Source organism: Periplaneta americana, chromosome 4 (genome assembly GCF_040183065.1).
Source record: "Periplaneta americana isolate PAMFEO1 chromosome 4, P.americana_PAMFEO1_priV1, whole genome shotgun sequence".
Lineage (NCBI taxonomy): Eukaryota > Metazoa > Arthropoda > Insecta > Blattodea > Blattidae > Periplaneta > Periplaneta americana.
The window spans coordinates 41,539,556-41,566,341 of NC_091120.1; the positions used below are offsets into that span (position 1 = coordinate 41,539,556).

At 35.3% G+C, this 26,786-nt stretch overlaps 2 protein-coding genes across 2 annotated transcripts; both read left to right on the plus strand.

Annotated features, from left to right (window-relative positions):
* Positions 1–2,011: 2,011 nt before the first annotated feature.
* LOC138697751 (cuticle protein 6-like) lies at positions 2,012–10,532 on the plus strand. The gene is made up of 2 exons (XM_069823240.1): positions 2,012–2,170; positions 9,247–10,532. Exons 1-2 carry the CDS (start codon positions 2,126–2,128, stop codon positions 9,874–9,876), a joined length of 675 nt encoding a protein of 224 aa, XP_069679341.1. The 5' UTR covers positions 2,012–2,125; the 3' UTR covers positions 9,877–10,532.
* Positions 10,533–16,815: 6,283 nt separating this feature from the next.
* On the plus strand, positions 16,816–24,764 carry LOC138697752 (cuticle protein 6-like). Its single transcript, XM_069823241.1, has 2 exons — positions 16,816–16,876; positions 23,836–24,764. The coding sequence occupies exons 1-2, from the start codon at positions 16,859–16,861 to the stop codon at positions 24,499–24,501; spliced, it is 684 nt and encodes a 227-aa protein (XP_069679342.1). The 5' UTR covers positions 16,816–16,858; the 3' UTR covers positions 24,502–24,764.
* Positions 24,765–26,786: the final 2,022 nt, after the last annotated feature.

The window sequence follows — 26,786 nt, forward strand, 5'->3', positions numbered from 1 at the left end:
CAGACTTAACTTGGTCGAGCTGTGCCTAACCCCTTAAAATTATTAATGTTTTGATTATTTCTAAATCTATCTTGGATTTCAATATAAAACATCATTAGTGAAAGAATACACTCACAAGATAAGGTCACTGTTTGTAAATTTTGGAAACGGCACCATGTAGATTTTCGGAGTCCTCGGCCGAGATTGAACCGCGAATCTTTGGATCCAGAAGTCAGCATGATAACCGTGAGACAACCGAAACAGACACTCCGAATATAAGGAATTCAAATTTTCAACCAGACTATTGAGATATTTTCTATATTTACAATGCCCTCAATAGAATGATCATTATTATTATCTAGATAAAATTGTTCTCTAAAGTAAGATTTTTAAATTTTGATGTAGGAAAGGTTCTGGCATCTCATAGCCTACGTACATGTAAGTGAAATAATTAAACCAGCATTTTTAAGAAGTGATTCTTAGTTTATATTTACTTCATGAATACAGAAAAGGAAGAGAATCCCAAATATAATTTAGAGTGTTAAATCATCAATCTTGAACACATCAGATTTAGGAGCCTTAATGTCGTGTCCTAGAAAACTCAGCGATATCACTTTTCCTGTTGTATCCATATTAACTTTAGATGCCCCAGGCAGTGGCGATCCAGGAATTTAAGAATGAGGGAGGAAGTTATGGGAACATAATTGGACAAATTTGCTCATGACTTACATGCAACATATTTTTAAAAAAGACAATAGTAATAGTCGGCTTGGTTGGCTTAGTTGGTATAGCGCTGGCCTTCTGCCTGAAGTTGCGGGTTCGATCCCGGGCCAGATCGATGCATTTAAGTGTGCTTAAATGCGACAGGCCCATGTCAGTAGATTTACTGTCATGTAAAAGAACTCCTGTGGGACAAAATTCCGGCACACCGACGACGCTGATATAACCTCGGCAGTTGCGAGCGTCGCTAAATAAAACATAACATTAACATTTGACAAAGAAAGCTTTTAGTAGAAAAAGGACCATCTTCTGCGGATCTCTGGAAAAAGAACTAAGGAAGAGACTAGTGAATTGCTTTATGTGGTGTGTGGGATTGTATGGAGCAGAAACATGGACATTACGACGAAGTGAATAGAAATGACTAGAAGAATTTGAAATGTGGATATGGAGAAGAATGGAGTATGTGAAATGGACATACATAATAAGAAATGAAGATGTGTTGGAGATAGTGGGTGAAGAAAGAATGGTGCTGAAACTGAACAGGAAGGATCACTGGCTGAGAAAAAAACTGTCCACTGAAAGATGCACTGGATGGAGTGGTGAACGGGAGAAGAGTCCGGGGTAGAAGAAGGTATCAGATGTTAGACGACATTAAGATGTATGGATCATATGCGGAGACAAAGAGGAAGGAAGAAAATAGAAAAGATTGTAGAATGCTGGGTTTGTAGTGAAAGACCTGCCCGTGGGAAAAGCACTATGAATGAATGAAAATATACAAGTACACTATGTATATGTATTTTTTTCTAAAGTGCTTATATATAACTTGTCGTATCTTTGGAATGGTTTAAGATGAATAAATAATTTTAATATGTAAATTCTCCATATATAGGGGATCATTTGTTCAAAAGAAAATTTACTCTGGTTCAGTTTCTAATGGAGTTATGTCAGTCCAAAATTTTATTAATTTTTTTCCAAATACTTTTTCCTTTGGGCACCCAAATTCGATTTTCAAGGATGAATTATGTAAATTGCTTAGTTTACTCATGTCACCAAAGTTTAAAAGACAGGAAGGGAAAAATGTGGATTTTTGTGCTAAGATTCGATGAATACCTTGTTACAATAATGATGCTTATTAAGTGTTTATATAATAGCGTAACCTTAAATATTTTGGTCTGACGGGAGTCAACATTCCTTCATCCCATTATACTCCAATTACTAAGTGCGAACAATATACTTCCCCGATTTGCATTCTTGGCACGGGTCTGCGTATTCAAATCTGATAGTAATGTTGTCGGACGGGCAGGAAGCTTGAGACGACGCCGGGGGTGTGATCGGATCCGGGCGGTGACAACAAGGTGATCATCCACGACTCGGGTGCTCCTCCCTGTTGCTCGGGCCGCTATATAAACCGGGAGCGTCCTGGGAGATGCATCCAAGTGGCAGCCGAGCCAACATGAGCAGGTGTTTGCAGGTGAGTCCACACTGAACTTTCGTACGCCAGACTCTCAGCAGTAGATGGATACGCAATTATTCAGTAGCACTTTTCTTCAGCGGGATCTCGTAGGTAAAAGCAATGATTTCCAAGCTTATATAAATTGAATTACATCTAAGTGAAATGTTTATAGGATTTTGTGAAATTTTGTATATTTATTCAGAAAGTACCCGAAAAATTGTGGCCAGAAAATTGTACTGAGATGTGTTATACAGTTTCAGAGTAAGAATAATATAAATTCTCAAACTTTAAATTTACTACACATATAAGATAGCTACAAAATATATTTCTGAATTTATAGAATAAGAAGACTAAAAACTTGAGCAATGTGATAATAAAACACATGACCATGAATCTGTGTACTCTTGAGATCCTAGTCGGCACATAATAGCTATTGATTTAGGCCTATCAAGTACGCAAAATAAGGCTTTAGCGACGAATTCATTACGGGATAAATCCGCTAAAGGTTTTGCGTACGTGGTGCATAAATAGATTTTAGTAAAAACTCTCTAAATTATATGAAATAAATAAAGTAAAAGTAAAAGTAAATATAAATATAAATATATATATATGTATATATATATATATATATATATATATATATATATATATATAATTTTAACTGGTAATGGAAATTACGGGAAAACGGCTGAACGGATTTTAATAAATGACGCCTCATTTTGAAGCTTGGAACTCTAAGTTTTTTCAGAAAAATAGTAGTTTTCAGTAAAATGTCAATTTTTCAACATAATTTTCCTATTTTCCAAAATCCATCTGTCGTCAGTTTTGAGAACTAGCTAATTGCTTTCAGAATAAAACAAAACACACACTACAGTAAACAATATTACATGAAAGCCATGATCTGCAAGAATGCTGACATATCTAGAGCTCAAATTAAATTGGTTATTAAAAACTTAACTTACTAAAAATAATTTACAGGTTCGATTCTGTGTTGTGTAATTTTCTGGGTACAGCTGTGTATTGGATATTAAAAACTACAAAACTTGAGTTGGTTTGATGACATTATTGCCATTAGAAACGAAATATTATTGTAATTAATGCCATGATGTAACTATTTTTCATTAATTATACATATTAATGCTATACTGATGATATGAAAGTGAAACGTTTTGGGGTTATATAAGTAGATGTAGATTTTGATTTCTATATTTTACTGAGTGCCGGCTATATAGTATATGTTACTGAAAGCTATAAAACTTACGTAAGATAATAATATTATTACAAATCAAATATTTTTACAGTTATTAATCAAGTGGGGTTGGGTCTTTTTCATATATTTAATGGCGGTGTGGTGTAGATATTTATATGCGTGGTTCTCTTCAGTATTGGCTCGAGAGAGAGTATCTTTCATTATTATGGAAGCAAATAACTTTCAGAATGTCTGGCATTCTTCATTGAAAATAAATCTGAAAAATGTTTATTTGAACGTCTAATGAACTTAGTTTGTAGCATTTGCTGCACAAGCCACTGGTATAAGTATAAAAGGAATGGTAGTCAATTGTCATATTCTCACCGCTGTCTGGTAAACATAATGAAACAGTGTTAGCATTTTACAACCACAGTCTAGTATATACAGTCATGAAACTCAATACGTAGTAAATATGCATCCATAGATAGTTGCTAACCACTAGGATCGCTAATATCTTCTCATTACAGACAATGTGAAATAGTACCAGCACATTCTATTGTTCCTAGCTCCCTCATAACTCAAGCTTCGTGACTGTATATGCTAGACTGTGTTAAAACCCTGTTAAAGTTGGTATGACAATTGTCTCTGCCGTCTGGATCCGAATCTCGTATAGACTACGTACGAATACGAATATAGACGGCAATGCATATTCTGAGAGCTAGTTTCTAAATAACAATACATACGAATACTTACTTTATGAAAGGCTTTGTCTAATTTTGTTCAAATATGAGTGATAATCCACGTCAACATCCACGGTATCTCACAACATTACATCAGAACCTGAGACTCGTGGTTTTTCAGTCAGTGGAAATGTCCGAGAAACAAGATCTGGATTTACATTTTCAGGAATAGCTCCAAATTTGCTAAGAACTGTCATTTTCACTTTCATGTTGCGAAATAATTTTTTTTAATTTTTGTTAAGGGTTTCTTATAAGCATAATGAAACAATATTGGGTTATATTTGCTGTTACATGATGAACTGTTTTGTTTAACATTTAAGTAGTCGCGTGGGGGTCATTTGACCCCCCAGTGTTATATGTTGGTTTGTATTATTTTTACGCTGTTGCCTACATTGCCCAGCTTATCAATACCTTCCTTAAAGGATGTCGGCAATACGACTACATGATAACTTTCAGTTTATCACTGTCATTTGTTGGGTTAATTTAAATTTTCTAGGCTGAGGGTTCTGTTGACCCCCACGCGACTACTAATGTCATAAATTAGTCCACAAGTAGTATAGTATTATTTTTGTGATTCTGTACGTGAAATCTCTTACTCTAGAAGATTATGGCAAGTAATGATGCATATGAGCTAGAAGATTTACAGAGAACCAAGATATTTCATATTTTAAATCGTGTTTTTAATTGGGGGTCACTCTAACCCCCACGCAACTACTAATGTTACAAATCAGTCCACAAGTATTACAGTGTTACTTTTGTGGTGTATATACATGTAAATTATTACTTAAGAATATTCTGGCAAGTAATGAGCTAGAAAGTTTACGTGGAACTATGAATTTTATATTTTAATTCGTATTTTTGCTTGGGGGTCACTTTGACCCCCACGCGAGTACTAATGTCACAAAATAGTTCGCGAGTACTTAAGTGTTAAAACACTGGTAGCATTTCTGGTAAATATAATGTAACAAGTTGGCTTATATTTGTTGTTATATTGTGAAGTATTTTGTTTAAAACCCTGTTAAAGTTGGTATGACGATTTTCACTGCCGTCTGGACAATCTAGGCCGCTAAGTTCAATTTTTCGGAGTGATAACAGTTCTAAAAGCAACAACTCTTTTAGAGAGCATGTACTAAAACAACATATTTTATTTCTCATACCTTTTATTTTATTAGTTTTGACACTTTCTTAAAATAATTATTCTGTGTGTTATTTTATAACACCGGTACATTATTTCCTCTTTTATATTAAAATTTAATTTACCAAAATTAAATATTTATAAAATTTCACTAAAAATTCTTACGACACTGTAGGAAGAATTATATTCAGATAGAAAATAACATAAACATAATTAAGTTAAGAATTACAAATTCTTCTGAAAATATTGAGCCAAAAAGTAACATTTTAGCAATGAAATAACAAAGTAGGCCTACATATAACTGTGAGCTCCTGATCATCAAATAGGTAGTCAGGTAAATACTGCTTTTATAAAATATTATACAAATATCACAATATATTTAAAATAAACCACCCATAATTTTGGTGCTGAGATATTGTACCTGAAGTGTATCAAAATTATATTATGAATATCCATATAACAAAGGCATTTTGAATATTCTCTGTTAGATAATGACAAAGCTAAATCATGAAACAACGTCAAAAAAAATTGTACTAGGAATCTAGTAAAAATAATAATAATAATAATAATAATAATAATAATAATAATAATAATAATAATAATAATAATAATAGTATATAATCTCAGGTATATAAATTAAGTACCACACATTGGTGGAAATTATTTTTAAACTTTATAACACCTTTTGATCATTTCGCTGATTATTATTTGTTGCTATAAGTTCTTTGTTTTTGATACTTTTTCCATCAGCCGTCTTCTGATGAAAATCTCCCATGGAATATAGTTCTATTGATAAAATGTTGTCCACACCTGTTGAATAACGGTTAGCGCATCTGGCCGCGAAACCAGGTGGCCCGGGTTCGATTCCCGGTCGGGGCAAGTTACTTGGTTGAGGTTTTTCCGGGGTTTTTCCTCAACCCAATATGAGCAAATGCTGGGTAACTTTCGGTGCTGGACCCCGGACTCATTTCACCGGCATTATCACCTTCATATCATTCAGACGCTAAATAACCTAGATGTTGATACAGCATCGTAAAATAACCTACTAAAATAAAAATAAAATTGATAAAATGTTGATAGTGGGAAGGGGCATGTAACTATGCTTCTGGACTCTTTTGTTATACCATTATTTAATATTTTGCTTCCAGAACCAAATAATGTGGAAATGTTTTCGTGCCTTTCCGCATATACAATGACACGGCAAAGAGAGCCGTTGTACCGTTAATATACTGCATATAATTGAAATAAGATACCTAACATAATATCTTCACATGGAGTTGACCCTGAATGTTAATCTACAGTTAGGTTTACTCGTTAGTTTACCCTGTCATTTAATTAACAGCTATAGTGTCAAGATTCATGTATACAGTATGTCACACATACGTGATTGATACGCTTGTACACACAAAATCGCTCGTGCAGAACTTTACATTCGTTATATATTACCTTTATGCACTCATTATGCAATGTCTCATCCAAAGGTGACAACTCTATATGAAAGAAATATTTCCTTTTAATTTGGTTACTTTACGATACTTTATCAACTGCGATGTTAACTAGAAGGTGATAATGCCAGCAAAATGAGTCCAGATTCCAGCGCCGAAAGTTATCCAGCATTTGCTCTTAATGGGTTGAGGGAAACCCCCGGTAAAAAGCTCAACCAGGAACTTGGTTCAACCAGAATTTGAACCCGGGCTCGCACGTTTCACGGTTAGACGTGCACGTTACACCACAGCGATGAACATGAAAGAAATATATAATTAGTTTTCTTATAATTGAATTTATTGATTTAGATGACAATTTTATTTGAATTAAGATTTTTCTTGAAATTGTTTACAGTTATAATTTATTCTATAGATAGCAATATATAAAAATGTAACATTTTAAAATTCCACTTCAGAACGAAAAGTTACATTTAGTTGGGTCAAATTTCTGCATATTTAAAGAACAAAACTAAAATTCGTTCAATAATTTATTATCATAATACACTGCTCTCTCAAATTGACTGAGCATATTTGGAATTAAATCAATGGCTTTCCCAAAACACACTACGAAATGTTTAATATAAAACAATTTTTATCTCTAAAAGGAAGCAGAAACGAGCAAAACTGTATTAAACTATTTTGTTTGAAATATCTCAAAGAATAACCCTCTGAAATTAATGGCATTACTTACAGTTCACGCTGTAATATGCAGGCTTATAAATTGTGCTTGATTAATGTTTAGCCCTCCTTATTAAATAATTTGAGCCTTCTCCCCTCGTAAGAAATGGACTAGCCCTGGTCATCTGTTTTTGACAATACTGTCCTCGTAAGATATAATCACAATTGAAGAAGAGTAAATGGAAGGATAAACAATTAAGCGGTACTAGATCGGATTTTAGTGCAAGAAAATTTGGGGCTAATGACTCCAAGACTGGTTATACTGTATAATAGATTCCGCAATTCGGTTTGAGACAAATAGTGATCAATCAACAAATATGAATAAGAAAAAGACGTCCATTTATATTCTCAACAATTCCATATTTTACGAAAAAATACAACCTCAACAAAGTGGAAGTTTTGAGTCTTCTTATTGGAGCTAGAGGAATAATTAATTGACTTCGAAAATTTTAGATGACATTTCAACCTTCCCATAACTCTTCCTGATGTTATAATATTATTAACAATTGAAAAGTCTTGCCAGATTTTAAATCATCATTTTAGTCATCAGCAATAATTATGTTAACCTTTATTGATTGTGTAAATTTGAAAGTTATTTTGAGAGTTTATTTCAGATAAGTTGAAATTTATATTAAATTATAGTTGTGTGGTTTCAGTCTACAACTTATCAATCTATATTAATACAGAATTAATTTTCTCTCTTACTACATTACAAAGTTATATTTCCACAAATATTTTCGACTTATTTAAAAAGTCATCTTCAGGTAGAGAGCACAATAAATGGCACATTGAACTCAAGTGATATACAGTGAGGGAACATTTGTGCATATTATAAAAGTGAATATGTATAAAAACATTATAAAATTATATGTGAATACTAGATTGGTTCTGAGTCATATTAGCCTACAATAAATAACATTTAAAAAAACTTGTAATATGTTAAAATTAATCTTATAATATGACAACCACACTTTAGTTGAGTCTATAAATGTTATATGACCAATTAGACCATGTTGTATGCAAATATTTGAAATTTAAAATATTAAAAAAAATTAAAGTAGCCGTAATTACCCGCTAATAATACTATGTTCAGATAAAAAAAGTCATTAAAGAGATACAAACATTGGCATTCTATGTATATTTGGTTTTCAACCACTCGTAGCGATGTGTTGTAATAGACATAATATTTAATATGAAGAATGTGGAGCCAGATGCCGAAGCCATCTCATCTTTGCGTTACACATAGAATGTCAACGCAATGTTGGTACTTAATTTATATAGCTAAGATTACATTATTATTATGTTTCTATATATGTTCAATTTTATAATATGCACAAATGTTCCCTCACTGTATATCATTTGTGTTCAATGTGTCATTTATTGTGTTCTTCACCTGAAAATGACTTTTTAAATAAGTCGAAAATATTTGTGGAAATGTAACTTTATAATGTAATAAAACAGAAAATTAATTCTGTATTAATATAGATTGATAAGTTGTAGACTGAAACTACACAACTATAGTTTAATATAACTTTATTGATTGTGTTTTCATTTGCATTTTTTACGTTAATTTTCTGTTAATTGTTATTTTCATTAATAAATTGTAAATGGATAAGATAGGGCCTATACTAAGTCCGTTAGGGCTATCTTCATTGGAAGGTAGTTGCTAACAATACATATTCCAAGAGGAGTAGGTCTATGTGTGCAAAAAATAAACTCTCTAGTTAAAAAATTGTAAAAACTGGAAGTTTCGTCCATCTCCTTCCCAGGACTACAAACCATGCAATAATAGTGGAACTGCCGATGTTTCATATAATGTTATTTAGATCTTTATTTAAGGTTCTAATATTAACGGAAATTCTTCCCAGATCGTGCTTTGTGCAGTAGCCCTCGGCGTGGCACACGCCAGACCAGGTTTCGTCCACAACGTGGTCGTCCCTCTGTCTCTATCCAGCCAGTACCATGCACAGGATGCTCTAGGACAGTACAGCTACGGTTATACCGACGGCCTATCCAGCAAGAACGAGGTGAAGACGTTCGACGGCTTTACCCGAGGAGCATATTCGTACGTGGACTCGAACGGAATCGTCCAGAGCGCATCCTACACCGCAGACCCCGTGAATGGCTTCAAGGTGTCGGCCACCAACCTGCCAGTGGCGCCCAAAGCCGCCCCCGCGGACGTTCCAGCTCCCGTGGAAGACACGCCGGAGGTGGCAGCCGCCAAAGTCGCCCACAAGGCAGCTCACGACGCCGCCGCCACTGCAGCCGCTGTCGCCCCTGAAGTTCCTGTAGTTGTGAGCGCTCCTGTAGTCTACTCTGCTGTAGCTCCTGGTGTTAGTGGTTTCGCTTACTCTACTGGAGTTCCTGGGTTCACGGCGTACTCTTCAGTGGTACCTGCAGTAGTTGCTGGAGTTCCAGCTGACACACCAGAAGTGGCAGCTGCGAAGGCGGCTCATTTCGCAGCTCATGTTGAAGCGAAGCTGCAGCACTTCGGTTAAGCTGAACGCTCGACGGTATTGAAGCTTTCCGAGGGCCACAGTTGCGAATTCAAAGTTGTACGAATATTGACAGCCGATGATATTCATAATTACATGCGTGCCATATGAAAAGTGTCTAAAGAAAATGTGAATATAAAGAAAAACAGTATTGCTGCTTGATTTTATAAAAATTACTTAAATTATAACTGAATATGTTTAACTATTAGACGACATCATTTATGGTTGTAAAGATCTACAGTCAGTCTGTGTCAGACAGAAAGCTTCAATGCCGACGAATTACTTTGTATTTTATATGCGACCATTTGCTTTCGTACTCGGCTGAAGAAAATGTCTCTTTGTGAAATGTTTGTGGTTACTGTTCCAAAGTGCCTTACCTGGAGGTCACAGAAACGAACAGCTGTGAGATCATATTAGGTGTCGGTTGGGCCGGTGGTAACTGACACAAGTTCTAGTTTTTTCTTCTTTTATTTTCTCTTCCTGGCTGGATTACAAATAAAATACACCCACAATGGAGACGTTATTTCCTACTTAATATAAACTGAAATGAAGAAATGTACAATTATTGGCAATTAGAAATGCAGACTGATATAAAACATCTAAGTTATACTGTATACTGATATAAAAAGCAATAAACAAATATGACAGTTTTAATATAATATGTTATATCCTTTACGACAATAGTCGGCATTTCAGCTGTAGCTGCTCTATTGTACGGTATAAGACGTTGCGCCTATTGTCTGTGCATTTCGAACTGGCAAATCAAGGTCAAGCAATGGACTGCATTTGCCACGCGTATTTACCCCATTCCTGGACCATTCTCCTCAACTAAAGTCAGCTGGGACAGCCGGGATTACCAGTGCTTCAGTTCACAGTTTTCAATTCAGTGACTCGTGCGTGGTTTGAACGTCCGTACGTTTGTACGTGACCTTGAGCCGCCAGTTCGAAATGTGCAGATAATAATAAACATTTCAGCTTAGAGCTTAACATTGTACCTTTCCCCACACCAATCTTTATTCATCCCTTCAATACCCTTCGAAAGACAGAGAAAATTAAGTTGTTATCACTGGTAGATCGTGTGCTGAACTAGCAACATGCGTTTATATACTCGTATAAGTTATATTTTGGTGATGAAAGTGAATGATATAGACTATAAATGCACAGATTGAAGTGAGCAATATAATAAATAGAAATGGATAATAATAGTACATTATGCAACGAGCCTATAATGATAGTAATTAAGAAGCGAGTATGGATGTTTATGAAACGAGCGCAAGCGAGTTTCATAATTTTCATACGAGCTTCAAAATTACCATTATAGGCGAGTTTCATACGACTTTTTATGCTCGACCATATTTCTAACTTGAAATTATTCAGATGTATACATTTTATTTGTATCTGACAAGATCGGAAGTGACCTTGTTCTAGGTCGTGAATTGTGAGATGTGCGCAGACGCGAAAGTATTGATTTTTTCCGAGGAACAATAATGTCATTGACCTTGTGTAATACCGTTAAACTTGGTATAACCTTGATTATTGAATTCGACATTGAAAAACGAGATGACAAATCGAATTTATTTGAATATTATTTGTAAATAATAACGCTAATAATAATAATAATAATAATAATAATAATAATAATAATAATAATAATAATAAATAACGCTAATTATTATAGTAACAGAACATAATCTTCTGCGACAGTATTGGATTTCCAGCCTCCGTGACTTTTCGCTAATTCTCTTTCGATTGCATATCCGAGAATAATCGATACTTGCGGTTTTATAACGGCACAAAGCTGACTTGTTATTGGCTGAACACCTGTAAGCTGAGTTGTCATTGGCTGAAAACAAATGTACTTTAATGAGTAGGTGTACTTTAATGACATGCATTAAAGGACTGCTACCAGGTGTATAATTACTACATTTCGGCATGGTCGAGCATAAAACCTATTATGCGTTTTGTAATTAGGTGCATGGTTAATTAGAAAATTTGGCTGAAAGTCTGCGTAGTTTGGCAACAGCGCATCGCCGGCTCGGCCTGAATAGCATTGCTCCGCCCATTGGTCACTGCAATTGGATTATTAGACTTGCTAACAGCAGGAAATAACGATACACGTTTATCTCTTTATTTAATTTGTAAGAAAATCATCCTTTCTATTTAAAAATTGCAAGTGCATAAATGATTTCTTATCAGTTGCTGTATGAATTATGTGTAACCAAAACTTTAAATTCAACAAAAATAAATTTTCTAGGTTTTCAACTACAAGTATTCATTTTATTTCTCAGTGGTTAAAGCTAGAGTGGTGAAACTTGGCATACTTATTCATTACTATCTCTGTTGTGAAATGGAGCATTTTATTGGCTGTATTCAGCATAGTTTTAGTGATAGAGAAAAATACGTAAAGCAATAATATTTTTATTAATGTTTGAACATTGAAGAAATTTTTTTACAAATGAACAAATCACAATAGGTCATTACTAATGCTCCATTGCACAACATGCAGTGCTACCTTTAAGAAAAAATTAGATAAAAAAAATAAATCTTTTCGAAATAGGATATTCACTAAGAAAATTAAAAACAAAAACAAAATAAGTTTAATTTTTCTAAAGCGTTTATGAAAAAATATGAAACTTTACAATGTGTGATTATGATATTAATATGCATATTCAGTAAAAATTTCAACTTTTTGGCTCAAAAATGGTAGATTTTAGAAATTTCACTAGAGCATCGTCTTAATGTAGTTCTTGATGATGATGATGATGATGATGATGATGATGATGATGATGATAATGATGATGATGATGAAAAAATGTTATGGTTTATTTAACGACGCTCGCAACTGCAGAGGTTATATCAGCGTCGCCGGATGTGCCGGAATTTTGTCCCGCAGGAGTTCTTTTACATGCCAGTAAATCTACTGACATGAGCCTGTCGCATTTAAGCACACTTAAATGCCGTCGACCTGGCCTGGGATCGAACCCGCAACCTTGGGCATAGAAGGCCAGCGCTATACCAACTTGCCAACCAGGTCAACGATGATGATGATGATGATTATGATGATGATGACGACGATGATGGTGATGATATTGAAGGTTATGAAACACCTTTTATTTCATCGATGCCAAAATTGTGTCGTTGGAAGTAGCATCTGGTAAGGGCATTTGGACGGAGTTTCGCAATAATAGACCAACCGACAATTTCAAAAAAATTAGATATTTGCACAAATCTGTTGATGGCAGGCTAATTTAAGTCGGAAAAAAATCAAGAATGCGATATCTGAATTTTGCTGCTATTTATAAGCAAAAATTCATTTATTGCATAAAATTCATTTATTTATTTTGCTGTGAAATATTAATTCAGCTGCCGGTCTCTTATTAATAAATCGGTTAGGCTTTTTTGGTGTTATTTGCGCTATTTTTGTAATAGTATGAATGTTATAATACTTCTTGAATAAAATGTTTCATAAAAAAAAAAACAGATTTATTTCAGTGGCCAATATCTCGAAACAGGTTTTTGGCGCTTGGTCTACCAGTCTTCGAATGAAGTCTTAGAACATCCTGAATATCTATTCATCGAAGTCGGTGCAAGCAACAAAAAGTGCCTCCTTGGAGTTGTATACAAACCCCCTAAATCAGGATTCTTAAGTGATCTTGAAACACCTTTGCTTAATCTTGTGCCTCACTATGACCATACTGTTATTTTAGGCGATTTCAATACAAACTTATTAAATTCAAGTAATTACGCTACAGTTCAACTTAAGAACATGTTTGAGTCTTACAATATATCCATCCTTCCTTCCGCAGCTACCCACCACACCCAGGAATCGGAGACACTTCTTGACATTATTGCCACGACTAATCCTCAGCTAGCATTAACGAATGGACAACTACCAGCGCCGGGTATCTCAGCACACGACATAATCTTTCTAGAATATTCCTTGTATTGTCCAAAATATAAACCTCACATCACATCATACCGTGACTTGAAGCATATTGAGCATGATGAATTAATCAACGATGCACTTAGCCTGCCTTGGACTGAAGTGTGGAATTTACCAGACATTGACGACAAAATCGAAAAATTTAACGACCTAGTAATTCAGTTATACGATAAACACGCACCCTTGAAAACCAGACGAGTTGGTAGACGACCTGCGCCTTGGATGTGCGATGCCATAAAATTACTCATGACAGACAGAGACACTGCTTATCGTAAATACAGACGGAGCAAGGACGAATTAGATTTTAATACTTACAAAGTTTTAAGAAATAAATGTAATCAAGCAGTAAGAAATGCTAAATTACGCCATGCACATTCCCTTATTCTACCTTCGGTCAGTGCGAGAGAATTGTGGCGTAACCTTAATGACCTGGGTCTAACAAAAGCAAAGCCTCCGGTAGATAATATCAACTTGTCACTCAATAGTCTAAATGAACATTTCGTCACTGCTCCACCTGAACCATTACATAAACAAGAGACTCTTGAATTTCTCAGATCTTACCCCCAACCTGCATGGGATAAATTCTTCTTTAAATACATTAACCCGACTGACGTAATAAAGACGCTGCGACGTATGAAATCTAAAGCCCAAGGTGTAGACAACATAAATATCACTCTCCTGTATAAAATAATAGATGTGATCCTGCCGACCTTCACCCATATATTCAATGCATCTATTATGACTGGGTCCTACCCCTCACTCTGGAAAATGGCATTAGTGAAACCTTTACCTAAATCTAACACACCTTCTACAGTAAACCAATACAGACCGATATCAATTCTTCCCACTCTTTCAAAAGCATTAGAACATATTGTACACGGACAACTTACGAACTATCTCGACGAACACAAACTCCTCGATGACTATCAATCGGGTTTTAGGCATGGACACAGCACTACTACAGCCCTACTTAAAGTGACTGAGGACATCCGTGAAGCTATGGATAGGGGTGAAGTAACGGCACTAACTCTTCTCGATTTCAGCAATGCCTTTGGTTCTGTTGAGATCGACTTGCTTCTTGCAAAGATGAAGGCTTTGCACCTGTCAGACAATACCTTGAGCTGGATGGACTCCTACCTACGGGACCGCCAACAGTGTGTTTCACTTGATAATCAATTCTCCCAATGGCGATACACAAAGGCGGGAGTGCCGCAGGGCTCCGTATTAGGACCACTACTTTTCTCTATCTACATTAATGACGTATCAAAGAACTTACAGTATTGCCGATATCACCTCTATGCCGACGACCTACAACTTTACATACATTCCAGACCCAATACGATCAATGAAGCGATTGACAAGTTAAATTGTGACCTAGCCACTGTCTCCACTTGGGCGGCCAATTTCGGACTCGCACTTAATCCAAGTAAGACTCAAGCCATAATTATTGGACATAAGCGTTTAGTTAACTCCCTTAATAACAGTAATCTTTCAGTTGTTACCCTTAACAACACGCTAATTCCTTATTCATCTGTCGTAAAAAATCTTGGCTTCTTTTTTGATAATAATCTAAGTTGGAATTTTCAAGTTAAAGAAACGATAAAAAAAATCTGTTCCTCCTTTCACTCTTTGAGTCGCTTGAGAAACTTCTTGCCCCAGCAACTAAAACTTACCCTAGTACAAACCCTAGTAATGCCGCACTTCGATTATTGTGACGTTTTGTTAAGTGATCTAAGTTCTGAACTGTCAGTCAAGTTACAGCGAGCTCAGAATATGTGCGTCAGATACGTGTGCAACATCCGACGATATGATCACATATCACCGTCCTTCGCAAGTCTCTCGTGGCTCCGACTTAAAGAACGCAGAACTTTACACTCTTTGTCTTTACTCTTTCGAATTCTGCACACCTCAACACCAAATTACCTTTCGTCTCGTTTCTCTTGTCTATACTCTAACCACGACGTAAATACCAGATCACTTATCTGTGGCACGCTAAATATACCTCTTCATAGAACATCTTGTTATTCCTCATCTTTTACAATATCCACCTCGCGTCATTGGAATTCCTTGTCACAAAGTATTAGGGGCTGCAAGACAACAAACACCTTTAAGAACAGCTTAAAAGATAACCTTATTAGCATTTCACTCCAATCATACTGATTTAAAATATTACTGACTACACTGTTGCTTTTTTCTTTAGACATCATCCTGATTGTGCTGCATTTTCAAAATTGTCTCATAATAATCTCTTTCTATTATCTAATATCATTTGAAATATATTAACATTCTATGTATTTTAGTTTAATTCTGCTACACAGTTTATTTCAGTGTTTAATTAATAGTTCATAGTATTTTGTTGTTTAATTCGTAAATAACTCTTGTATACATGTAACTTTCATCTAAATCAAATTGTTGAATTCTTTGTAAGTTCATGCATATGTATATACACTTTCTGCTGGTTGAGTGGAAGAGAAGGCCTTACGGCCTTAACTCTGCCAGCTAAAATAAATCATTATTATTATTATTATTATTATTATTATTATTATTATTATTATTATTATTATTATTATTACTATTAATGCGTAACTCCGTCCATTTGTACTACCAATCTTTGGAATACGGAAGATTTTCCGGTAAGTTACACTACACTTCTCTGAAAACCGCATCGTATCTCTAATTCGAAATAGTTGCACGTAACATGTAATAAGAGCACTTGCACTGCCATCTGTGGAATACGGAAAATTTGCCGGTAAATAACAGTAAATGTCTCTGAAAACGATATTATGGAATGCGTGCAAGCTCACCCAAGGTGCACAACGCAATTAAAGGATTATTTTTATCATGTAACAGAATTATCATGCGTGGCAAGTAATATTTTATGGAAGGAATTGGCAAGGAAAGTTGCCTGACAGGCAGGAACTGCGATCGGGATCCGAAGGCAGATCCACACACAACAAGGTAACCATCCCGCTACTCCTCCCTGCCTTATATATAAGCAGGCGACAACGAAGGCGGGACAGCTAGCTAGCGAGAAGCTCTGCCATGTGTGACTTTCTGCAGGTGAGTTACAACTCGGACTTAGTACTGCCTGCGTGTGTTGTGCGTGACGTGTGTTAGACATCGTATGGATTTATATTTTTCATCGTATTCATCCTCTGTGGTTCAGCTTGTAGCGTGTTCAGCTATATATTAACTATATAATTATTAGGGAAATCAGGGGAATTTTACTTCAAGCAAGTAAAGAGATAAGTTTGGAAGTAAATCCCGGAAAGATAAAGTATTTGGTTATGTTTCGTGACCAGACCATAGTACAAAATGGAAATATAAAAATTGTAAATTTATCCTTTGAAGAGGTGGAAAAATTCAAATATCTTGGAGCAACAGTAACAAATATAAATGATACTCGGGATGAAATTAAACATAGAATAAATATGTTATTCGGTTGAGAAGCTTTTATCATCCAGTCTGCTTTCAAAAAAGCTGAAAGTTGGAATTTATAAAACAGTTACCTATAAGTATAGAAGCAGGAGATAATGAGGAAGGGGAATGTGTGCAAATTGAAGATTTAACTGAAGTTACGACTCTTTTTAATGCCAGACACGACTTCAAAAATTATGACAAGGACGATGCTAACGAATGGTTGAATCTTGACCATGGTTGAAACTATAAATTGGCTGGATAAAATGCCTGAGTGTACAGTAACATAGCTTGCCTGTCTACTAAAAGTTAGAGACTTGACTGCAAAGACACGAAGCTCAGTAAAAATAAAAAAAAAAATAAAATATTTATTAAAATTTGTCTATTGTTGTTTGTAGTACAGTATGTAGACCTATTGAAATCTTTAAAGTTCGTACAGTATGTAGTTAAAATTATTTTTGTGTCTTTTTGCTCTATGTTCGAAAATCGTAACGATTCGATACTCCGAACATGGCTGAACATGAAATAGTTCGGATTATCAACGCTCTACTGCAGTTTCGAATCCAGCCAACCGTGATAAAACATAAAGGGGAAACAAATGAATTTATTATTATTATTATTATTATTATTATTATTATTATTATTATTATTATTATTATTATTAATACTATTATTATTATTTGTGCACAAATTGGAATGGTCAACAAAATGCGGGTAGTGTAAGGACAGAGATAGGTAATTTAAAATAATATATCCATCTTGACCATGATTGAAACTATAAATTGGCTGGATAAAATGCCTGAGTGTACAGTAACACAGCTTGCCTGTCTACGAAAAGTTAGAGTCTTAGCTGCAAAGACACGAAGCTCAGTAAAAATTAAAAAAAAAAGATCAAAGACTTATTAAAATCTGTCTAGTGTTGTTTCTAGTACAGTATGTAGAACTACTGAAATCTTTGAAGTTCGTACAGTATGTAGTTAAAATTTGTTTGTGTCTTTTTGCTCTATGTTCGAAAATCGTAACGATTCGATACTCCGAACAGGGCTGAACATCAAATAGTTCGGATTATCGACGCTCTACTGTAGTTTCAAATCCAGCCAACCATAATAAAACATTAAGAGGAAACAAATGAATGTGGCGTCACGATGAATTTATAATAATAATAATAATAATAATAATAATAATAATAATAATAATAATAATAATAATAATAATAATAATAATAATAATTGGAATGGTCAACAAAATGCGTGTATTGTAACGACAGAGATTGTTAATTTAAAATAATTTATCTCTAAGGTACTTAGCAGTGGTAATTGAAGGGTTCAGAGCCATAGTGGTCCAAGCGCCATTTCTTAAAAACGGAGAAAACAAGGGTTACAATTAAGTGAATACCATAGTTTAATGAATATTGACATACCATTTAGTTTCAATATGCACACTTTATATTACTTACTGTATGTTTCATGAAATTATAGTATTCACTTAATTTTAACCCTTGTTTTCTTAGTGTCTAACATATGGCGCTTGGCCCACTATGTCTCTGAACCCTTCAATTATTAATTTACAAATTAAATTCTCTCTGTTATGCCATATTATTATTTATTACAATTTCAAACCACTCTTTAGCGTCAAATTGTTGTGTGAATTTTCATCTTTTCATAACAATGATTGCTTTACAGACAATTCTACAACAATTCTCATTTTGTGAAAGGAAGCTTACTATTTATAAATTAGTTCCTGGGTCATTTTATTGTTAAATTCTGTTCTTGAATTTTTTTTAAGAAACATGATGATCAAGAGAAATCAGTATGTCATTTTTTTATTATAAAAGTCTCTTGTCAAAAATGTTCGTTTTATAAACTTTTCTTATCCAAAATTTAGTCCAGTAACGTATTTTGCCCAAACTTAATTTCCAAAATGTCCTCTGTCCAAACTAATTTTTTAAGGTATCAGTATTTAATGGTTGACATTAACTAAAAGATGTGCATTCTGTAATATGGGATAAAGAACCAGTGCGTAAAAATTTTATAAATCAACAACATTAAGTTAATTTACATATTTTTCTTAATTTGCGGAAAATTATGCCGGACGAAAAAGACATTATCGAGATATAAGTCCCTCATATGATTATACAGTCTCAGATGGAAAATGAGTGATTTTAAAATTGTGTAGGAATTTGTTAGCTTCAACGTTTTGGAACTACTTGTACATACCAACATCAGAGAAATATAGCTCATATCCTGGAGGGTAAGCTACTATCTTGGGTTCTTCATGCCCACACGGTCCCAAGACAAAATGATAAGTACACTTCATTATTACATTTTCAGGAGCAAATTTGACATTCGCCATATTGGTTATTGTTATGGCACACATAGCCTAATGAGTGTATCGTAGGTTTTTTTATACTAGACTGCTTAAATGCTAAAATGAATTACTACTGTTTCCATTTAAACTTGTTTCGTTTTCGCTATTTCAAGTATATAGTTATCAGCAATTCTGACATTTCGATTCACAATATCATCTGATCCATTTGGTAAGGCATAAAATAAAATGACTATAAAATTTATAATGGGGCTGCTGTAGAATTCATTTCAGTTCCAATATGATACTGAAGCACGTGAGTTTTGTATCAACATTGTTACAGCTAAGAAACAGAAGAAGTTACTCAGCAATAACCAAATAAACAAAATGCCATTTACTGCACAACAATGAGTGAAATGTGTCTTGTGGCGTGCTAATTTGAAAGTGTAACGTCTGTTCAACGGCGATTTCAACGAGGTATGGTGTTCGGAGGGCTCCAAGTTTACAAGTCGTTAATGTTATGGTTTGGTACGTTTGAAGGAACTGGGTCTGTTAATATGCCACATACTGGTGTGGTCGAGGAGGGTCAATTATGTGGCCTTCAAATTCCCCAGACCTGACACCACCCGATTTCTTTATCTGGGGTTTCGTGAAGAATGATGTGTATGCACAGCGACCCAAGGGATATTCATGATCTCAGAGCAAAGATTTTATCAGCATTTGAGAAAGTTACCTTTGGGATGTTAGACCACACATGGCAAGAATTAACGTCAAAATATGAATTGTGTCGTATTTGCAATTGCGGGCACGTTGAAGTCGAATTTGACCAAATCTCCCATTCTTCTGAAAGGCATGTACAAATTATTGAACAATAAATAGTAACAGTTCTCATTTCATCACGTTTTTATTTTATGACTTCCCAAACGGAAGGGCGTAGGGAAGTGACGACCCCATCGCCCAGTGGAATATCACTGCAATCAGTCACCCGGGTATTGGCGGGCAAACCATATGTAATTTGGACTAGGAGGAAATGCCTACCCACTTCCCCGAACACTAGGGGAGTCAAGGAAAAATAATCCAATGAACCACTCTACATTGGGTTAATCACTCATATGGAGGTACAAATGGTTCAAAGAATGAATTGTAGCCTCGGACCAGATGCACTTAACAGAAGACGACCGGAATGGAAACGGATAACGAGGTTCGGCTCATAGAATATTAAAACTATTGCAGACAAGAAACCAGAATTAGTGCAGGAGATACAATAATAAGAATGGCACATAAAAGAGGGGAAACAGTGGTTGAATTGAAGAGAACGTGTGGAGATAGAAGTCGCTGGAACCTCTTGGTCGACCAAGGTGAACCCAACGCCTAACGACGTAATGGGACGGAAGAAGAAAATGAAGAAAAATATTTTACTTTTCATTTCTTATTTTCTCAAGAAATAAGAATTCTGTGAGTAGCACCGCACATTATTTGAATTTTAAAGTTTTTTTTATCTCTCTCTATTACATTTTCTGCATTGTATTTAACAACGAAATAATTAAATTGTATTCTTATTTTCCCAAAGATGCTCTAGCAAACAATGGACTAACAATACGCGAATCGCTTGTACAGAGACATGAGTCTCTAGGCTTATGTGTGTGTGAGTGTGTGTGTGTGTGTGTGTATGTGTGTGTGTATGTGTGTGTGTGTGTGTGTGTGTGGGTGGGTGTGGGTGTGTTTGTGTGTGAATTTTAAACATCTCAAAAAATTCTTTCCAACTACTCTAATTTTGTCTTGGAGACTTTTTTCTTTAAGAGGCCACATTTCATCTCCAAATAGCAAGCTATAATATTTTCTAGTGTCACTAAGTGGGGCTACTACCGTCATTGACTTCTAGCAGAATGTGGTGCCCACAAGTGGCGAGGTAACACGTTAAAGTACAGAGTGTCCAACATGCCCGACTGTCCAACAGACCCCAGTTTACCCTATATCAATACTTCTTCGCCTAACTATCTCTCGGTGCGTTTTAATTTCTTGTCCTCTTATTACAGGCTGGGTACTCATTCTAAAAATGATCCTTTATTATCTATGCCTTGCCATAAAACAACTCACTATTCTTCCTCTTTCACAATATCAGCAATTCGTTTCTGAAACTCTCTACCCAGCTCCCTCAGGAACTATCGAACGATATTGCAATTTAAAAGTGAATTGTTTGAACACGTGACAAATATTCATGTTTAACTCTCCTGTATATGTGTGTATGTATGTAATATTCCTCATTGTTGTATAGTTATAATAGTTATAATTTACCTTCGAATTTGTTATTCTTGTAATTTGTAATATTGGTTCACTTACCGCTTGAATAATCATTGAATGTAACTTCTAGCCTTTATTAGTTTGTAATTATTATTTAGTATGTTTGCATTATTTTATTTAACTTGTGCTTGTATGACTACATATATATTTTTTATTAGTGTTCTTTAAATATTAGTCTGTAAAATTGTGTCAGCTTCTTTTATTTCTGACTAAGTGGAAGAGAAGGCCTGATGGCCTTAACTTAGCCAGAATAAATAAATATTATTATTATTACTATTATTATTATTATTACTATTATTATTATTATTATTATTATTATTATTATTATTATTATTATTATTATTATTATTATTAAGATATCATAAAATGTTTTACAATAGAAATTCTAAATCTCTCTCTCCGGTCTGCAGATGTATAAAATATGCTAATTTGCATGGATCAAACTTGGATCCATTTAATGTGTAGTATATACTTTGAAGTTTTATATTAGTTTTCATTTATATCTTTTGTTTAAATATGTATTTTAATATTATTCTCGTTAACTTTTATATCATTTTGTTATTTATTAATTTACTTGATTCCATCCTTTCATTACAATTACTTTTAATCTCATTATGCTATGTAGTTTAGACATCCATTTTATCCCGTCCATTCATTGTCATTACTGTCGTTGTATTATAATCTTGTATATATTTGTAATACTATTTTATATGATTCCATTCTTCATTTATGATTCCATTATTTCATTTGTAATTATCATTTTAATTATTGCCATTAATTTAATTATTTCTTTGTACTTTTATTGTAAACTAGCCGTACCCGTGCGCTCCGCTGCACCCGTTAGAAATAAATATAAAGTAATTACATAATTAAAATAGGACATTTGATCCAGGGAACATTCGTGTTTGATATAAGGATAAATCGTTTATTATGTTACTTAATTTAAATTGTATTTGCATAATTAAAATGCGATCATTTTGATCCAGAGACCACTCATTTGGTCATAAAAATTATTTTAGGAAATACAGGAAACGAATGTACAGAATAGCCTATCAAGTTTTCTGTGCATGAGAAGCTATTTTAATCTTACCTGTCCTCAATTCACTCAGAAGTTACTGTAATAACATTATCGCATTATGTCCATCTAGAGGAACTACATTTTCCAATGGTGAATTAATAATTAATTATACAAATCGGTTAATTTAGCTTCTGATATTACTTCATACAAACACAGAAACATTATCTGTAGGCTATCTTTCATAGCTTTCGATTGTTGCTGTCCAAGGCCCCTTATAGACGAAGTCATTTGTTTTTTAATTCATTACACGGCCTTACATGGCAGTTATTTTAATTTTAAAGCTCATTTATCTCATTAAATATCAGTCCTATCAAACTTTTTCAAGGAATAAAACTTATCGAAAATTATTTTTAAAGAAACTTTTGTTATGTAACATTTTTCACAAAAATCAATAATAAGAGAGATATTTCGATTTATTTAATTCAGGCCCCCTTATAACCCCCTTTTAAATAATGTATTTTGAATGCCATATAGCCTAAAATCTAAGTTACAACGAACTTAATTTATATTCCAATTTTCATCGAAATCCGTTCAGCCATTATCGCGTGAAAAGGTAACAAACATACAGACAGACAGACAGACAGACATACAAACAAAAATTAAAAAAAAAAAGCGATTTTCGGTTTCAGGGTGGTTAATTGTATATGTTATGACCAATTATTTTTGAAAAATCGAAAATTACCAGAAAAATTTCGGCTACAGATTTATTATTAGTATAGATTATTGCTAATGTTTTTGTTATATTGTTTGTGCTGAACTGTAATTGGCCTCTGGCTGTTGTACAGCACATTAAATATAAGTAAATAAATAAATAAGTAAATTAAGTAATAATAAAATTAATTTGTATTTATTTATTCATTGATGCCCAATAGAGCAATGACATTAAGAAATCTAATTTCTTAATCTTCTATTGTATCAGATTGTGATTTTTGGGCTGGTCATCTCTGCCGCCCAAGCCCGACCTGGATACCTGCCCGGTCACTCATACAGCTACTTTACCCCAGCGTCTCTGTCCAGCCAGTACCACACACAGGACGGTCTGGGACAGTACAGCTACGGCTACACTGGCGCCCTGTCCAGCAAGAACGAGGCGAAGACGTTCGACGGCGTTACCCGCGGAGGATATTCGTACGTGGATTCGAACGGAATCGTTCAGAGCGCCGCCTATACCGCAGACGCTGCGAACGGCTTCAAAGTGTCGGCCACTAATCTGCCAGTGGCTCCCAAAGCCCCTGCAGTCGTCGAGCCTGCCACTGTGCAAGACACGCCGGAGGTGGCCGCCGCGAAAGAAGCACACAAAGCTGCGTACGACGCTGCCGCCGCCGCCGCTGCCGCCCCCGATGTCGTCCCCGTGTTGTACCCGGCCTTAGCTCATGTCGTATCTGCTCCTGGCGTCGTCTCCTCATACCAGGGCCACGGTGGCTTCGCTTACTCCACCAATGGGTACTACGCTCCGCACTTCCCTACAGTGTTGCCGGTGCCGCCACTGGTTGGCGGGGTCCCTGCTGACACACCGGAAGTGGCAGCAGCCAAAGCTGCTCACTTTGCAGCCCACGTCCAAGCCAGATACCAGAACTGGGTCTGAAGCTATTGGTGCGACCAGGGATTGACGCCACAGAATTGAAGTCAATATCATACAGCTCCTCTTGGCTTTATAAATAATGCAGCTTTCCTGAGAGAAAAAATCTTGTCGATAATAATTGTAATACAGGCATACCTGTGTCTATGTTTAAGCTAGAAATGTATGTAAATACCATGCTACACTGTACCATAGCCTAGGTAATTCAATTGAAATCTAAAGCAGCATAACAAAACGAATAAAAATGTAAATACAGTATTTTATAAACATGTCTTTATAGAATTGATTTGCCACAGTTATTGAACTTCTATAATGTTGTTACTTTCTTGAAACAACCAGTTGTGAACTCATCATTTATACCGTTTGGGAGACATGAACGTTTTTTAGTTGAACTAATATATGTGCGGAGACCGATCATTTTTTTCGACATATTATCACACTCAACGATTAGGGAAAACGCGGAAATTTTACTTGAAGCAAGTAAAGAGATAGGGTTGGAAGTAAATCCCGAAAAGACTAAGTATATGATTATGTCGCGTGATCAGAATATTGTACGAAATGGAACTATAAAAGTTGGAGATTTATCCTTCGAAGAGGTGGAAAAATTCAAATATCTTGGAGCAACAGTAACAAATATAAATGACACTCGGGAGGAAATTAAACGCAGAATAAATATGGGAAATGCCTGTTATTATTCGGTTGAGAAGCTTTTGTCATCTAGTCTTCTGTCAAAAAATCTGAAAGTTAGAATTTATAAAACAGTTATATTACCGGTTGTTCTGTATGGCTGTGAAACTTGGACTCTCACTTTGAGAGAGGAACAGAGATTGAGGGTTTTTGAGAATAAGGTTCTTAGGAAAGTATTTGGGGCTAAGAGGGATGAAGTTACAGGAGAATGGAGGAAGTTACACAACGCAGAGCTGCACGCATTGCATCCTTCAGCTGATATAATTAGGAACATTAAATCCAGACGTTTGAGATGGGCAGGGCATGTAGCACGTATGGGCGAATCCAGAAATGCATATAGAGTGTTAGTTGGGAGGCCAGAGGGGAAAAGACCTTTGGGGAGGCCGAGACGTAGATGGGAGGATAATATTAAAATGGATTTGAGGGAGGTGGGATATGATGGTAGCGACTGGATTAATCTTGCTCAGGATAGGGACCAATGGCGGGCTTATGTGAGGGCGGCAATGAACCTCCGGGTTCCTTAAAAGCCAGTAAGTAAGTAAGTAAGTACTATCACACTCACTCAATGTCACTGACACTCCATCTCTCATTCTCAGGCATACACTCGTTCATTCTTACAGTATCTCATTCATCCACTCACTCTCATTCACTCACACTCAATATTTCTCATCACCATCCCGTTCTCTCCACATTCTTTCCCTTATCTCATATTCACTTACTAGTTTTTATACTAATTCATATTCACTCATTCACGAAATCGAAGTTTGAACTTCGCCTTTGGCTTATTAACTCGACTTCACGCATAACACGACTGGCAGATAAGTTGTCTAACAATGACGGCGAAATATAAAGACTTTTCAGTATATCAATACATTTCTCAAGCTGTGTGACTAATGTTAACACTGCAGTGGGTCGTGATATTAATTGACGGCCGTATCAGAAATGTAAGTATTCATTATCTCTTAATTTATAATATCTGTTTCTGTAAAAAAGAAAAAAGAACTGAAAGTTAGAATTTATAAAACAGTTATAGCCTATTACCGATTGTTTTGTATGATTGTGAAACTTGGAATCTCACTTTTAGAGAGAAACAGAGCTTAAGGATGTTTGAGAATAAGGTACTTAGGAAAATATTTGAGGCTAAGAGGGATGAAGGAGAATGGAATAGAATGAAATGAAATGGAATGAAATGAAATTTAACTGAGGGGGGCACGGATGGCCCAGCACTGCGACTTATTGAGATCTATTGCGCTAACCATCGACATGGAATGAGTTGCGTGCCACAGATGCCCTACGCGCACCGCCCTAACCACATAACTCCCTAAAGACCGGTCCCTACAGCCGACAGAAATTCATGTACCATTCCTGCTTCGGCAACCCAGAAGAATGGAAGAAGTTACACAACGCTGATCTGCACTCATTGTATTCTTCACCTGACATAATTAGGAACGTTAAATCTAGACGTTTGAGATGGGCAGGGCACGTAGCACTATGGGCGAATCCAGAATTACATATAGAGTACTAGTTGGGAGGCCAGAGGAAAAAAGATCTTTGGGGAGGCCGAGACGTAGATGGGAGGATAATATAAAAATGGATTTGAGGGA